The sequence below is a fragment of the Diorhabda sublineata genome, chromosome X, assembly GCF_026230105.1.
Source record: "Diorhabda sublineata isolate icDioSubl1.1 chromosome X, icDioSubl1.1, whole genome shotgun sequence".
In the NCBI taxonomy this organism is placed as follows: domain Eukaryota; kingdom Metazoa; phylum Arthropoda; class Insecta; order Coleoptera; family Chrysomelidae; genus Diorhabda; species Diorhabda sublineata.
The window spans coordinates 6495770-6514104 of NC_079485.1; the positions used below are offsets into that span (position 1 = coordinate 6495770).

The following is an 18335-nucleotide window of genomic DNA, read 5'->3' on the forward strand; positions in this document are numbered from 1 at the left end:
AAGGACTAGAAAAAGAGAAGTAAAAAACAGAAACTGGAGTATTTTAGCCAAATACTAAAACATGAAAAATACTGTCTTCTATTGATCTGTTTAGAAACGCAGTAAACAAGATAAGAATACCCTTGTTAATAGCCATCGAAGAAGGTAATAAAGGAAGAAGTATTCGGATTATCACAAAAGTGCATCAGTAAAATTGTTCATTCCCAAAATCTATCGTTGATGAAATGCTTAAACAAGATCGTCATGTAAGTTGAGATGAGACTACATGATTATTTGGTAATAAAAAAAATTGTTCCATTGGATCCTGCTTAAGCTAACCAATAATTAGAAAAATATTTATAAGTTGTATCAACAAAGGCTGTGTAAAACATCTGGACATGTAACGAATCATGTATCTTTACATCTGATCCCGAAACAAATCATGAATAAACTCTGCAGGATCTTTGTTTTTCAAGGTGTTTCAAATTCAACAAAAGTTGTTCGCAGTACGTCGATGTTGCCCGTTTCTTTGGTGATGCCAGTCTTGTTATAGCAGTGATATTAAAGCGATGTTGAACGCTCAATGTTCAATGGTACTTAACCATTTGTTTGAAAGAAGACATTGTAAAAATTTGGACAATATCAAAGAAGAGGGTTTAATCATTGTTTTGTATAAGAAAATATTGTGTTTTCCTTGTGGAAATTCAAAATTGTTATTTTCTACTAATAGAAATATTTTTTTCTGAAATTAATTTTATTTGTATCTATTTTGTTCAATTATTCAATGTGACTTGTTTTTAAATAACAATTTAATTTTTTACTTTATATTGGAAGTATCAGTTAAATAGTAATTTTTATCCCGAATGAATTGAAATGATTTGTAGAATTAGTAATGTTCAATGTCCAGGAACGTCATTTGATAAAAAATGTGAAAATTAACGACTTTTGTCAAGAGCCATTCGAAACTAATTTTGGAATAGTGAGAACGGTCGTCCACACACCGTTTGACTTAAAACTTTTTCCAGAATTGATGAGGTGGTTAGAAGGAGGCGCTTCCAAATAAAAAAATATCTTTAAAACAACGTCAATGGCCATGAAATAAAATAATTTATTGTATTTTATTTATAGCCCTTTGAAGGTTGAAAAAAAACATACATGTTAAGCGAACCACTAATTAAAGTACGTGAGATAGCTAATGAGGTAAATATTTGAACCAAACGGGTATGCCCTATTTGGCAAAAATGTATCTGCAGGGTGGGTACCGTGATTGCTCAATGATGATCAAAAGTCCGAAGGTATTGAAATTCGAATGAATGAACGTAACCAAAAGCAAAAAAACATTCGAAGCACTAGACCTGAATTATTAAGAAAAACGGAAAACGATAAACTGCCAATATTATGATAATTTGCTGTCATGTTTTTAAGAGGTATTAAAAAAACTAACGTATTGGTTGAAAAAAAGAGCTTTGCTCCATTATATAGGGCGTCTGTCGAACTGCAATACGATTTATTGCCTCATCCGCGATATTCACCTGATCCGGCTCTCTATGATTACTTGCTGTCTCTAAACTTTACTTAGTGGGAAGCGATTTCAGTCAAACATGAAGAGATGACAGAGAACAACACGTATTTTGCGGATCTTCAAAAATGATTTTGGGATTGTTTGGAAAATTTGAAAACTCCCTAGACTAAGTGTGTTGAATTAAAACACGATATGTAGAAAAATATAATATTGTTCTTACAGTAAAATAACTCTTTCGATGAAGTCACTCTTGCGTTAAACCACCCTAGTAAGAATACATATTTTTCCGTTCCATTTAACGCTTCAATTTAAATAATGTTGATAATTTTTCGACGTAGTAACGTTCAGATTTTTGATAAATTTGTTAGATGTTGCTTAATTTTGTTAACCATGCCAATATTAATTGAATCTAACAGCGTATACGTCACTAGGAAAGATAATATGTTTACTAATCTATTAAAAATTATACCAGAAATTAATTAGCCGTATATTACGTAGGAACATGCCCCTATTAAAAACCTTTTTTAATATTGACATACTTTAGCCACGGCATATGTGATTGTTTACATAAAGCTTTATCATTTTTCAAACACCAATTATTAAATTACATCATTATCTAAGAAAAAAACGCTACTGCCGGAATATGCCTTCAGTTAGCATTATACACGTGTTGAATCTGTGCGTTTCAAGTTATTTTTTATATTCCGACTTACTATTTTTAGTGGTGGCCACATGGTATGACTTGCTATTTATTGTTATACTTCTTTTAGATTTCCAACATTAACCTGTGCTGTAAATAATTCATGATTGTTTAGTGTGAAGGTCATTCATGACAATCATACTCTTCATGTATTTATTTTTTGACGTATTTAATAACAAATGTAATCTCTCCATTGCAGTTATGAAACAGTGACATGGGTGGTTTGAATTTTGTATTCAATGAAAGCATGAAACAAAATGGATCCCAAATTAGGTTCAATTATATTTGTATATCATATTCAGACAAGTGTGGTAGTTAACTATCTAATCACACAGGCTACTGATGAAAAAACTTTTTTACTGACAATACCTACCTTATATTTCTAAATTATATTATACTACACCACGGGTCAAAAGTTTTTGCCTATTCTATAGTTTGCGTGATACACAACAAATAAAAACAATAAGATCGATATTTACATTTTGAAGAATATAAATATGGATAAGAATATAGTAATAATAAAACTACAGTCTGTAATTTATGCATAATTTTGACATTCTCTGTAACAATATCCACAAATAATCATCGTCTATTTGGTTCCATTTGTTTTTCAGGATATTTCAAATATGCTTTCTGACTTCCCTGTCCAATTTGTCCCACAACAACTTGGGTTAGACGACTGTGACAGCTAAATCATTGCTTTTAGTACTTTGTTTCTTTCCAATTATTTCAAATACTCTTCGCACCGAGAAATGCTTGGGATCGTTGTCATGCTGGAAGATAAGTTTTATCCCGATCAGGCGCTGGCTATAACATACTACATTTTCCTCTAATTTTTTTATAGCTCTCTTTCTTCAAAATCCTTTTAATTTTCACTAGGCATTTTCACACAATCACCGAGTCGTGGCATGTTTTCTAGTCTGGAATACACATGGATCGAACATCCGTTCTTATTTTGCCTTGTGCACAAACACTCTTCTCTTAGACTCAAACCTTAAACTTTGACTCATCACTACACGAAATTCTCTTCCACTATTCATACGTCCAATTTTTATGTTCTTTAGCCCACTTTAACTTCCTAATTTTATTTTGATGTCTTAGAAGAAGTTTCTCCACTGCCACCTTTCCAAAAAAGGCCAGCTTCTCCCAATCTCCTTTTTACCGTAGATGTACTGAGATCCCTAGATTAATTCATCTGAGCTACTATTTCTGGGCTCATGAGTCGTCGGATCACGTTTACTGATCAATACAGTACGTTTATTTTCAGCGATTGTGGTTTTCGAGGTTGTCTTGAACGTTTTCTATCGCCAAAGTTCATGGTGGATATATATTTTTCCACATTGTAGTGGCATGATTAACGCACGACTTTCAACCGATAGTTTCTTGGTTTCACCCATTTTAAAACTTACAAGTCCAAATTTGCCAGAACGAAAACAATTCGTATACGAAGTTCACAAAAATAGGTCTTGGTACCAAAAATATAAATCACAGTACGTTCTTGCGTTTCACAGGACTAACTAGGACTAGACTATAATCATAACCATCGAAGAAATAAATCACAGTTAAAAAATAATAAATACTTGCAAGTTTTAACTTTTTGCACTCACCGATAAAAATAAACAAGAAAACGTTTCGACCTTCACTTGACAATATGAAATAGAAATTTGTTAAAGTGTTTTATTCGGAAATTAAATGAATGGATTATGGGATGGGCAAAAACTATAGTTAAATGTATCAAGCGATTGTTGAAGTACTTAACAGATGTTACGGTCAGAATATGTTAAAAACTCTACTTGTAGTTATTTTCTAAAAGACTATTCAGTATTATTCCTTCCTACAAATCCTTTTATATTTATTTACATCGAAAGTTAAAGATATTTTACATTCACATTACGGATTTTTCCATAGGACATGACGACAAAGACTGGTAGCTTCTTGTCGATTACATACTTGCAATTGTTTATAACCCAACGAGCAAAATAATTTAATGTTGTATTTATATTTAATTAAAGTGTCTTCTTCAATAAAATTTAGTAGTCCGTGATTCATTAAAGATGTTCTTTTTCGATATCAGAAGAATCTTTATTGTGCATCCTGATTTCTGAAACTAATCTTGCACTATTCATTATTCTCTTAAATTTCAAATTTAATGTGAGTTATGTAGTATGAAATTTTTATAAGGTGGATTAATGTTATATAATTATCTCTCTTGATAGACGCTTGTTGAAGTAGCTATGGAAGTTCTACATGCTGGTGTTCCAGCAGTCCTGGTAATGTTTTTATATCACTTTAATATCTTAATGTGAAACAAACATCTCCCAAATTGTCCGGGCAGTAATCAAGGGGGCTGTTCAAACAGGCTGATCAAACATCCTAAATTTATAAACTTCAACACGTCAGCAACTATAGCAGCATATTTTGAGTCTTTTGATGCCTTCTTTTAGTTTGACTCGTGAAAGGTCCATCTTTACAACATTGAGGCTGACTTTATATTTAGAAGTGATAAAATTGTTGGCACCTTGTTATAAAAATTCCTCGCGTGCCAGTTATTTCTGCATTAATGATGTGCCCTAGTCCTAATGTCTCATTCATACAAGATAGGAATTTGGTAACACCTTGCTGACCAAGGAGTTCACCTATTTGATTTAACACTATTCTTAGCAATCTTTTCTATGGACAGAATTACCCAAGAATAGAATGTATATGTTACCATTTTCCAATCAAACAGCTTTAAAACTAGTTTTGAAGGAATTTATAAATTGTCTTTAGTCTTCCTTTTTATATTCAATATCAAATACATTCATCAGACTGGAAACTAAATTTTTCTCTAGATTCAAAAATTGGTGTACTCTTCCTATTAACATAAATGCTGTCACGAGCCACCAACGACTTATGTTCTTTTAGTCTAGAGCCTAGTAATTCCACTTTTCCTTTCGATTAGCCCAGATACTTGACAAGTTTCTAAGCTCTTTCTGAGTACACCATTTAATCTTTAGTAATACATGTAATGGGTTGGGGTAGATTTTTACGTTCTTGTTTTTCGAGTTATGACCAATAATATCATAACTGCTCTCTTTATTTTTGAGCATTATCTTAGATCTTTACGCAGGGTCCAAGTTTTATCTTGATTACAATGTTTGATAAATATTTTTCACAAATTCTGGAAACTTGAAAGTTTGAGAGTCACTAAATATTAAGAATTAACAGGAAAATGGAATCGATCTTGTTTTGGCGAGAAAATGTATTGCAGCACTATTACCGCAAAGTTTTCAAAAATCTTGAGGTACGTGAGTAATGCTGGCAATTTTTAAACACGCGACAACATTGCTTACTAAAACAATTTCGTACTTTTAGCGGAGAGCTTGACCTTTGTTGTGTCCATCTCTTTTATCAGTTCAGCACTAGTTTCACTACGGCGCTGCAGACGTGAATTTCACGCATTATTTCTAAAAAGGCCTAAAACAAAAGGAATATCACCAGTCTTGGGTGAAATGTTTTGGCCAGTCTTCCCCTACGCGACCAACAGTGTTTAATTGGTAGGCAGTATTTGAAAAGAAGAGGACAACATTAAAGGGCGAAACTCGTCCTAGTCGACCGCCAACTGTGGTTACCCACCGTGAATTATGACAATATTAAGAAGACTTTAGATATTGGATCGGCAGCAGCACAGACAATTGTTAAAGATCACCTGCGACTAACCAAACGTTATTCGAGATCATCATTTGTTTACTGATGCACCCAAAAAGTGTACCAGGGTGAATTACGCTAATTTTCGATTGAAAAATTTGATGTAGCAAAAACGTTTTTAACTTCGTTATGGGTGATGAATCTTGATTGTATCACTATTATCAGGAGGAAACTGCGGCTGCGTTCTTCCCATTTATGTTAAGACGGCTACACCACAAAAAAAGTAACTACCGACTGTTTTCGATGATATTACAATACGAAGGCCCCTGGCATCATTACAATGCTCGTTTCCAACAACAACGCAAGAACTATCAAATTTTTTTCATATATCGTAATAAAAGAAGGGAAAGAGCAAGTAACATCTTATAAAGCGTACGATTTAGCCCTTTTGGTATCAGTTGCTTGAGGCTGATACAAGCTATGAATATTAACTTAAACTCTCAGACTTTTGACCACTGGAAGTACTTTCCAAAGTCTTGAATGTCCTACTGATAGAATAATATCAATAAATTCGCATTTAGGCATAGTGATATTTACTTGTTTATGGATTCTGCGAATCGTGGAACATGAACGGACGTAATTTTAACTGAGAATTCAACTTGTTATAAATTCATTGAGACACAGTTTTGGGCCAGTTTCAGTTTTTCTCTCATTTCTTTTTGTGTGTACACATACGTATTAACTCCACACCACATGATATATTTCTTTTTCCACATTTCAACATCTTGTATATCTTTAATTATACAAATTCATTGGTTGGACATGTGGTATATGCAACTGCTGTGATAAAATTTTGTGGTTTGCACTCATTTACATATATTTTATTACATCAGATATTCGGGGATCCTCGGCCCGTCTGCTACAAGTGAAAACCTGTTATTTTTTACCTGGTGAAATTGCCCCCATAAAAAATTTCGAGAATTCTATTTTTACCTGTCTGCTTTATAGTCCTGTAACTAAATATCCCAACATTACAAAACGCTTCTATTTTTATTGTGTTCATTTCGATCGCAATGATTTTTTCTACTCGAGAGATTTTTGCGGTTATTGAAGTTTATATTAATAAAGACTTACTTCCATGTTGCTGTCGATATCTGAAGCAATAATATTAAAAATAATTATTTTTATTCTAAAATTCATTCTAAATTATGTATATTTGTTGTAAATAACACAAAATAGAATATAACAAGTTTTGAAATTTTATCTATCTCAAGATCGTCTAGCATTTTGTTTTCTCAGTATTAAATTCAATATGTTACTTATTTCTAAAGTAATTTTTCATAAATCTTATAATTAATGTCATAAATATATCAAAATAAAATTAAATCTGATAACAGCAGCCTACTCACGACACATTAACATATATATAGTTTTAATAAGCTTTTAGCATTGTACAAGCTCATATTTCTTTGACATTTAACACTCCTGCAGCATCATACAGACATCCTTGACAATGTAATCTAGTTAACGCAACTAATTTGGAATTTCTGGAACCGTTGGCGATATTTATACTGAATACACCGTTTACACCACCATTACATTCACAATTAGTTAAGACAACCAAAAACATATTTCTACTGAAGCTATTTTTGTACTTCATCTAGTTCTTTGGATCTGTTTCCATTTGCCTACGTAGTAAGTAAAGTACCTGACATTATATTTGATAGTACAACAAACTGTGAATAAATCAGTCACACAAAATTACGAATATCATTTGAACTTCTATAAAGTGGGTGTACTAATCGACAAGAAAATAGAAGTGTTTGTACCAGGCAGATATCTGACGATGTTGAAATAGCCAGTATTGGTAGTACTGTGAATTCTAGAAACCCAAAAATTGTATTCTTACAAAGTAACAGTATTCCAGGAATTACTAGATGATGCTGTTATATCAACTAGTAGAGAACATTCTGTTTGATGATGAATCTTCGTCTATGTTAAATGGTGAAATAAATCGGCAAAATCGTCGATATCAGCCGGAAAAGAATCCACGTTGGATGAGGGAAGGCTGTGGTCAACGTACAGGGATTGTAACCTGGTTTCAATGAAATGGTACGCTTTCACATTTCGGAAAAACTGGTGTCTCGTTGTTGTATTTCCAGCCACATGAATAGATGTGGCCACTGAGTTTTCTGATTTTAATCATTTAGACATCTTTCCACAGAAGCCAATATTCTAAATTAGAAATTTTTAAGCACGAATAAGGCATGAATATGGATTCATTTCGCATTTCGGCATTGAACACCACTTTGCATTTGTTCAGTTGAAATAATTACATTCACATCTGATTTCAATTTTTTCATAACTCTGTTTTATCATTAATATCATTAATAATAAATATTTGGTATTTATTAGTTATGCGCAGTCGTACTCCACAAAAATTACCATTGCAATTTAACAAATCCACGATGATGTAATGTTTTTTAATTTGAAATTGTATTTATAAATCGCAGTTGGAAATACTAAATGATAAATGATAAATTGTATTAAATATATTCTAAATTATAGGCCCTGTATATTTGTTTCTTTGTTTTTTTTTCCTAATGGGTATTTTATACTTTTCTCGTTATTTCAATTTACGATTTTATTTTCGTTTCTGTGGATATATTTTTTGTTCGACTACCAAGGTTTTTAGTTTAATTAATTAATATTATTAAAATTAATAATACGAAATGGCTCTTAAAAGTTGAAATTGAAGGATTGTATAATAATATTGCAAAAATTGTTAGTTTTATTTTTTATTCTCGAGACGTCTTGTTCGCAGGTATAAGAACTCCTTGTATTTATGCGACCTTCACCTTTTCAATAAAATGTTATCGCAATAAAAATGTAGACAAAGCCAAATCCCATGTTTTCTATCGCCTCATTAGCTAACAACTTTAATTAGTTCGTCGTAACACCCTCGTATTCATATTAAACACTTAACTACGTTGTTTGTCATACTTTTGTGTAAATGATATTTGTCAATTTGAAAAAAACGCTATAGATATCAAAAGTACGAAAGGCTTCAATGTAATTTACTTTCACATTTCTATACAAAGTCAAACATATAGCTCTTTAATTCTTAATTTACTTCTTTCATTTTTTAAATGAAATGATTATATTCGTGTCGCATTTTGTTCTCTTTTATCATATAATTTCTGGCCCAATTCTTACACTTCTTTCTAATTTTCTTATTCTTTTTTTAAAAAAATTTACTACTATCAAATATTGATAATACTTGTGCCTGTATTTTTCTTTTTTTTTTGTTTCGTTTTTATCGTATTGCTTTTATTTCGTTTTAAGGATGGTACTATTCTCAAGAATGTTACTTATTTGCCCTGTATTCAGTTCCAAATTTCTTTCCTCAATTCTTACAACTCTATATCTTGACCTTTTTATGATTTTTTTTAATTTCTTTAATTCCTTCGTAACCTTATTCCATGTTTGTTTACTTTTTTCTCCACATAACTTAATTTCCATATTCTTTAATACCTTCGAGTTTTTCCTTAGTCTTCACCCTGTCTTAATCCAAGTAGCTATTCTCCGTTTGCTCTTCCAATCTGGCTATTCCAGTTTTCATTATTATCAGTTATAATTATGGTCATCTCCCATATTTCAACTATTTCTCTTCCTTTTTTTGTACGGTATCCATTGTTGGAATTGGTTATTTATTCCGTATCCTTAGGTGGAAACCCATATTTGTATTATTATTATTTTTCCCCTCCATTATTATTATTATTTTTCTTTATTTCTTCATTGTTATTTGTCGTTATGCCCTAGGTATTGTAATTAATGTGCATTTACCCCATTTTATTTTTTGTTTATCACTTTTTCCATCACATTTGTGTTTGTAATTATGTTTTTGCTATTTTCTTTGGATATCCAGTTCTTATTCAAGATTTAAGTACTTCTCAATACTTAGATGCAAAGAAATGTCGCACTTCTTTGGATTCACATTTTTTCCACGCAAGAATTTCTCTATGGATGTCAATAAAAATTTATCTGACGGTGCAAGGTCCGGACTACATGCTGGATGTGGTAAGAGTTCAATACCCGCTTTCAGTTGACTAAAAATGGATATTTCTCCGATAAAACCTTGTACATTCGCATCAGCTGTCTACTAAATATCTCGAAATTGATAGCTAAACACTGTGAAATGATTTAGGAGTACACTAAACTTTTATAATTCTACACATAACAAGACTTCCCACTTGAATCGACCTCTCTTTGCGACGGGCTCTAGTAATTGTCTAACGACTGATTTTCCAAGTTCGGGTAGTTTATACAACTCTATTTTTCACCGCAATACGTCTAATAAAACAACATTTTTAAGAAGGGCAAGAAACTGTTTGCACATCTTTAGTCGACAGAGGTTTCGCTTGAATCTTGGTTATTTCCTGTGGCACTTTTATGAATCTTACTTAATAATTTTTAATGGCGCTTTATGATTTCTTTAGAAACTCGAAGAGAGTCCAATAATCGACGAGTTCTGGTACTAGGTTGGTTTCTTACTGCTTCCCTATAACCTCAGTATCCCACGCTGGTGGATGACCTGAGCGCGAACGATCTTAAAGCGTCAAACCTACACTATTAAAATGATTAAACCAACGCTGTGCCGTTCGATCATCAACTGTGTCTTTCCCTTCAATTTCACATATTTACAAAGAGAGAATGATTAAAAGACATGTTTAAATTACTACTTATAATATTATTTTTGAAAGTTTTGTGTGTTGTCGGAATGATAACAATAATAAAAGATAATGACATTTTTTAAATTCACCACTATCGTGATTATTTCTTAATCGTAAAAACCTCAAAATATTGTAGGTGGTGATAATATACGCATAAATTTGTATTATTTCATCTTTCAGTTCTATTCAATATGATAGATAGTATTAGTTCGGTTGATTTTTAAATTCTGAAGTGAAGTATCAAAAAATTTTTTGTCAACCGTTAGTTTCTTGAAGAAAAACTTGATATCCCGTTTTACATTATTAAAATCATTTTGTGTGTCTTGTTTATTTGAACAATACTGCTTACCCAAGCTTATTCTTCAATAAATCTCTTGAATTGTTTTAGAAATTGAGCCCACATGCTTTTTGATATAGATCCGTAAAATGAGGGTAACTCAAGTCTTTTCGCAGCTGACAAATACTTAAATCCTCTCACTGTTTATTGTGTAACTTTTTCATTACCTCAAAAACCGTCCTTTGTGAGGTACAATATATGTATTAATATTAAACATATTATTAGTACTGCATGGAAAAAAGTTACAAGAAAATTTCAACACTTATTTTACTAATTTAAAATTCAATAGAATGTCAGGATAAGTTATGTTCCACTTCACTCTTTGAGTAGCGTTCTCATTAGAATCGATTAGTATCAAAACGAGACCAGAGATTTACATCGAGTTTACATAAAAATTTTTAAATTATAATTTAACAGGGCAACTAAATTTTGTTTCCAAAGATCAATACTTGGTTGACGAATTGTTTTACGATGTATGGAAAAAGTGAATGATGACTTGTTTGTTTGCTTGAGCAAGGATTACCAGTTTCAGCAGGAGCACAAATATTTTTTTAAATTAAATTTAATGTGCCTCGATAGAGCGGGGCATTGAGAACATAATGTGTTGCATAAATAAATTATATTATATTTTGTGGTATAGCTGGTAGCTTTGAGGAACCCCAAAATTTTTTGAATCTATTTGGTGGCAGTTGAGGGTTTCCTTGAGATTATGCTTCTGATCAAATTTTTGGTCTGTGATAATGTGTTTGACGGACCAGAACATGGCCATTTTGACAAACGCAGCGATTCTCTAAAAATATCAAATAACTAAGAGTAACTTTGATACGGAGTACGAAGTTTTCTATTATTCTTACTTTATTCCTTCTATTGTAATAGCTTCTCTCCTATTCAACAAATTCACGAAGAGGTGAGAAGTAGGTAGATGACTGTGTGTGGTGGCTATAGCTATAGATAGCGCTGAGAATTTTGGATGAAGTTTTTGAAGTTGAGATTGAAATCATTCGCCAGCTGAATTAGCATTTGTGAAGAGTTTGTAGAGGCTTCTTTGGCTTTGAGATTTGCAGTTTTGTTTCCAGTGCGATGGAATCCAAATAAAAGAGACTGTTATATCACGAAATGTATATAGTTAAAAGAAACTAAATAAAAGTTTAAAATAATATAATAATAGACTTTTTAGCGGTAGTCAAATTATGCGGTATCCAACGGGAACAAATCGTTTTGATAGCCAAATATTCATGCAATATTGAATGTATGCGAGTAGAACTAATGCCCAAAAGTATGCCTCTATCTCATGGTATTTCACACGAATATCTTGCAATATCAGTTTACGCACAGCATCGATGTTTTAACATAGCAGCCGATTTTGAAAATTCATCCTGAAGCGAAGTGCAACACGGTGGCTTGAGATGGTGCTCCATCACTAAAATTCGAAGTGAGTTTATCGGCACACTACTGTTAATTTAATCCACGTCGAATGTCATAGAAATCATCGAACGACAATGTTCGCGCTTTAATTCCATTTTTTGACCAAAATGAATGTTTCAAGTATCTGTAACAACTCCAATAGCAATCGTCTGACATGTTCTGAGTACGTTCACCATTAAAAATGTTAAAGTTTATGATGGCATTATCAGATTTGACATATTCACAACAGTGTTGCCATATCTTAAAACTTGAGAAGCAACTCTCGTACTCTGGAAAAGTGAAGTGAGAATCCAGTGGAAAAGTTCCTACATTAATCAATAAGTCGTGTGACTAACTAAGAAAAACACATTTTTTTGCCAAAAATTGATGTGAAATTTTACACATATTCTGTTGAAATTTGGTACTTCATGAACGTCATATGGATTTAACAATGGCAGCGCCATCTGTGTGTCAGTCACACGAATTATTGAGTGACGTAATAAGTTTGTCATAAATTATAGCGACGTTCTTTGGGAATGTACACTGGTACAATGGGTTTGGTTCAACTGGAATTCTGCAAAAGTATTTCCGATACTTTATAGTGACAGTAGTTACTGTTATTAAATCATCAAATCTATGTTATAAATAACGAAATGTAAATATACACTGTATGTATAATACCAGCCATCTGTAAAATTGCGATCGTAATTTTTTGCTAAATGCCGTTACTTTGATACCCTACATTATTTAATGCGTGTTTGTTATTAAACTGGCTCAACTTAGAAGCCGTACTGAATGTTTTATGGGATTTCCTATAAATAGTTGATATTTAGATTTAAAATACAAGCCACGTAGTAAGTACACTCTTTTCAAGTTAATCAAATAAAAAACCAGATTAATGCACAGTAATTCTTGACATTGCTGTAATATGTATATTTACTCAATGATAACGACTCAATTTAGATTTAAAGTAGTTTACTTTGTATCAAATTATTATCAAAATAAATCAAATCGTTAATAGGAAACAATATAGTATATACAGTGATTCATTAAAATTCTTAAACCTCATGAAGAAAACAATGATAAATTCAATTTTAAAACATGAAATTTATTTGTACAATAAAATTTTTGGTATTTTTAGAATCCACAATTCTATATTCTGAATAGATGACGGATGTGTTTTTAATTTATAATTTAATATAACCATGTATAATGTATAACCTCTGGTACATAAAATGCTGCAATCATAATTCCAATTAATATTGTCTGACAATCGAGAAGAATGAAAAGCATTTGGATCTTCTACAAAAATCATAATGACTTTTTCTTCATCCAATAGTTTAATAATGATGATGACTACGAATATTTTTCGTTTCAGGATTTAACAAAAGACGAACTCAACATAAAAGCAAATACCATTAACCACCTGAAGTCCAAATTGGAAAATCATGATATAGGCAAGTTGTTTTTATTTATGTATTTAATTCGTTAATTATGGTGTCAATTTAAACACGATTTCATTCATAGGAAAATCCAATTTATTAATGAATTCTGGACTATCAGGACAATATCGCTATTTATATATTGAGAATGTATAACGCTAGTGTTATATCAAACAAAATCTGTCATATATGGAAATATTCGTAATGTTTACAAAAATGTTATATTGACTTAGTTGAATTAACAGCATGGACTCAAGAGAAATGTTTCGATCAACTTTTTTCAATGATGGCCCAACCAGACCGCTATATTTTATTGGTAGATTGAATTTAACCGTTTGTTTACGAACAATGTTGAAGGAAATCATCCTAAATCGGTCGCTGGGAAAACTAACAATTCTATTCTATTTGAAAACTAAGTTCAGAAGATATATTGGAACTAGCAACGCGGCCAGCCTCTCATGGGCACGATATCCAAAAATTTTTAAACGATATTCTTAGATTGGTTTGCTTTGCGAAGAGCCGACCGTGCATGTTAACTGGCACGTTTTGATGCCGAACACAAGTCTATTTGTTGAAGGAAAAAGTTTGGTTACACCGCGAAAATGTGCATGCTATGGATGGGTAAGCACAAGACTCCTACCAGATTAGTCTTGGTGTTGCATATGTTATCTTGACCTTGCAGTGTCTAGTCTTGGTTTGACATCAAGGCTCTTATTATCTTATCTTATCTAACAGTAAGGCCAGTCTCTTACTCCGTTATCGTGCATTGGTTCATATGGAGCTTATTACACGAGGGCAGCCAGTCGCGCAGCCACGTTTTTGCTTCCGAATGGTTGCTCAGCCTGACAACCACTGGTTGTAGTCCTGAGAGAGGGAGAGAGAGATTCGTTGGAAAAATTTTTTGGTAGGATAAGGGAAATTTGGTATAGGAGGAAGGTTTGTTGGAGTTGGCCATAATATAGGAGTTGCTCTTCTGCAGAAGGGTTGTGAAGGCTGCGTGGAGTTGTGTTAGCTCCTGGCTGGAAAGGAGGAAGAGCTAACGACAATTGACCATAAGAAAAAGAAAAGAAAGCCTATTTAGCAAAAACGGCTCTTCTCGGTTTGGGAAAGTTTTTATTGTGTTTTTTGAAATTTTTTTTTTAATTTTGAAAAAATTCCAATGGGGGGCAGGCGAGTACAGCTGCGGTTGCATTATTCCCTATCGTCGGCCATTTGGCTGGTGAACCGGTTCACCAGGTTACAGGGAAACCGCATGCACTCCTGTATAGGATACGGATCTTATTACTCTGGGCAACCAATCGTCCGTCGCCACACAGGAATTCTCTCAGTCACAAATCATTACTCAAGAAGTACGTATCGCTACGCTCTTTATCGTTGTTTCTGTTCTTTTGCAATACGTGCACAAGTGTTCTAAAAACATGTTTAAATACATTCATATTATACAATCACATATTTACTTAAAAAAACTGCTATTGGGGCCTAAATGAATTTTAAATACTTACCTTAAAGTAAATACAAGCTTCTCTTCTGGTAAGATACATTTTCTCATTTGAGTATCTCTCTCAATTATGTCATCTCTTATTAAGTCTAACAGCTCGAAAAAACTTGTTTCGACATGCAAAAGTAATTGAAAAATTTATTGTCATCTGCACATCAAGACGTGTATAATATAATCCTTTTAATGTTTTTGAAGAAAGGATTGGATATATGCATTGTCCTCCTTTTTCGTGCCTTCCTTCAAATTTGGTGATTTTATGGTTGTTATACAGGTTGATATTTTCGACAGCCAGACTGGCGACTGGTTGCGCAACTTTTATGCCTCGTTTAATTATGGCCAAACTTTAAAAATATAGTTTGATTGGTAGAGATTTCACAAAAGTGTAGTGACAGCACAGATAAATGCGTATTTAGACGTATTAATATCATGAAACAAATACAATCATCGATCCTTTTCGTGTTTCATCAAATAATTTTAAAAAAAAACGATAAAAGGAATACAATTTTAACAGGAATATTACTTCGCACGCCAAATAAAGTCTTTAACTATAATTTTTCGATTATAATAAGTATCCCGAGTTACTCGACATTATTTAAAGATTAACTTAAAACGCTAACAACTCATTATAAAAGTAATTTTATAATAGATTAGTGAAATATGTATATATAATAATTGCGAATATACACATAGTATATTCTTGAATGAATTCATAGAATAATAATAAAATTATTTCTATATAAGAAAGTAAATGCTCGGAATTTTTATTACTGCGAATGTTCATAATATATCTACTGGAAATAAAATTGAAACATGTGTTCGGAAAAACAGCTTGAAACCACCTGGTTCATTCATATTTTATAACAAATAAAAACAAATAACTTGGTATAAAAATAACTTGTTTACAAAAAAAGATCAAAACATTTCGAAACTATTCCAAATAATATCATCTATACTCAAATATCTTGATCGCTTTAACAAAAAATGTATCTTGTTTACATATTTATAATGAAATAAATCCAAAGTTTTCTCACGATCGATACCATCTCAATGCACATCGTTGTTCTGGAAGAGCAGTGACGTAAATGGTATAGAGGGTGTTTCATAAATAATGGTAGTGTCCTATGTTCTTCGAGACCTTCAATTTCGCCCTGGATCTGAACAAATATTAATCTGACGGTGCAAGGTCCGGACTAACTGCTGGATGTGGTAGGAGTTCAATACCACCATTTTTTTTATCTTTTTCCGCTTAACTCTCGCAGTATGTGGTTTAGCATCGTCTTGTTGTGAGAGAACCCATGGTTGACTAAACCTAGATATTTCTCCCATAAAACCTCATACAATCGCTTCAGCTGTCCAATATATATGAAGTCCACCATTAATAGCTTGACTATCAAGAATTATTTTGATATAGACTAAAACTTCATAATTCCACCAGACTCGTAAGACTTTCCGCTCGGATCGACCTCTCTTGTTGCGACTGGTGGAAGTAATTGCCTGACCACTTGTTTTCCACGTTTCCTTGTTTCCACTATATATTGAGAGTATGTAAAATACAGACTATATTGTGATTTATATGGAATTAGGATTTAATCACCCTAATTTCAATTTCTACGTGCAGTTACGTCATTGTTTCTCTAAAAATTGTTCGTTGGTCTACATAACACTCGCTTTAAAAGCTATTTAAGTTAACTTATACAATTCAGAAAGGCACACTGTTTAATCAAGTGGAAGGTAACAAAAGTTGATATTTCGGCTAGGACGCAACTAAGCTTATCCTAAGTGGAACTACGGTAACGATTGGCTATTAATAGGTCGCGTTTTTGTCGTGTAGAATGACCCTAATTGATTTAAATAAATCTATACATTAAACGCCGAAATTTTCCAAAGTAATTTGTTGATATCATCGTACAAATTTTGAGTGAATATATAATCATATTACTTAACTGCGAAAAAAATATGAAACAAAATATTCTTTTAGTAAGTTCTCCTTTGAGGGGCCTTTATTTTCTCTAAAACGCATCAAAATGTACTTAGGAAACTTCAAAAAGGCTAAATGTCATTATTGTAGAATTGATATCGATACACTGCCACTGTAGCCTAAAGGATCTATTGTGTCCCCTTTTCTTCCCGTCATGTGTCGTACTGTGGCTGCTCAGTGTTCATAACTGATGTATCAATCCTTCTACATTGAGAAAGTTCATAATGTGGTATAGCTCTAGCTGCTGAAGGTCTTCATTTTCTCTCGCGTTACCAGGTAATGAGGCTAGAGGCTGTGTCCTTTACGTAACACAAAACTATAGCTAAACATAGCGTTTTTGGGTGCCCATTAACGTGACAATGCCCTGAAAAGACTGCCAATACAATTCTAGGCTATTTTTCCTTAGGTTGATACATTCAATAGATCTTCTTTAGTTATATATTTCAAAAATATATTTGCTTGTTTCAACCCTTGTAGATTATTTCATAGCCAGTTCCACGTAAAGCTCAAATCCTATGAATCCGCCCCTACTTTACCTGCTGCTATTTTATTTACCTCCATTCCAGTGTGTCCTGGAACCAATTAAAAATCTCAACTTAATTTTGTAACAGGGTGTTGAAATTTTTCTAATGGTTTTCTAATAAATAATATCATTTTCACTCAAACAATTTTTTTCACTTGTTCCACCCAACCAAACCCCAGTCGAATGTTTTTTCTGGCACGGTCTCGCTTATCTATTATGTATGTAGGTCTGAAATCATACATAAACATGAAATTCGTAAAGAGATTACGAAAATTACATAATGTCAAACGAGATTTAATCACAATAATTGAATATGCTTATTGCAGTATTGCAATAATCGTATATACATATATAAATACATTATCATTAATTTAATTCTCTTTTCGACACACTGTATAGAATTCATAAATATATATTGCTAGTATTCAAATACATCTTTTCACTTCAAGTGCGAGAAATTCTGTTTGAATTTTTTTTTAAAATTGAACCTTTCTGGTCCACCCTTTACCTAAGTAGAAAATTCATGAACATATTTTTGTTTGGTATCATTAATTGATTCAATTTTTTTTACGATTCACGACACAGCATAATT

The 18335-nt window shown here is 32.4% G+C and overlaps 1 protein-coding gene across 2 annotated transcripts in view; it reads left to right on the plus strand.

Moving 5' to 3' along the window:
• Nucleotides 1-18335, plus strand: part of LOC130451260 (actin-associated protein FAM107A) — a 66959-nt gene that overhangs the window by 26869 nt on the left and 21755 nt on the right. For both annotated transcript variants that reach the window (XM_056790167.1, XM_056790168.1), the window contains one exon: nt 13681-13759. In XM_056790167.1, the coding sequence (XP_056646145.1) occupies nt 13681-13759 (79 nt within the window). The remainder of the gene's footprint in view (nt 1-13680; nt 13760-18335) is intronic.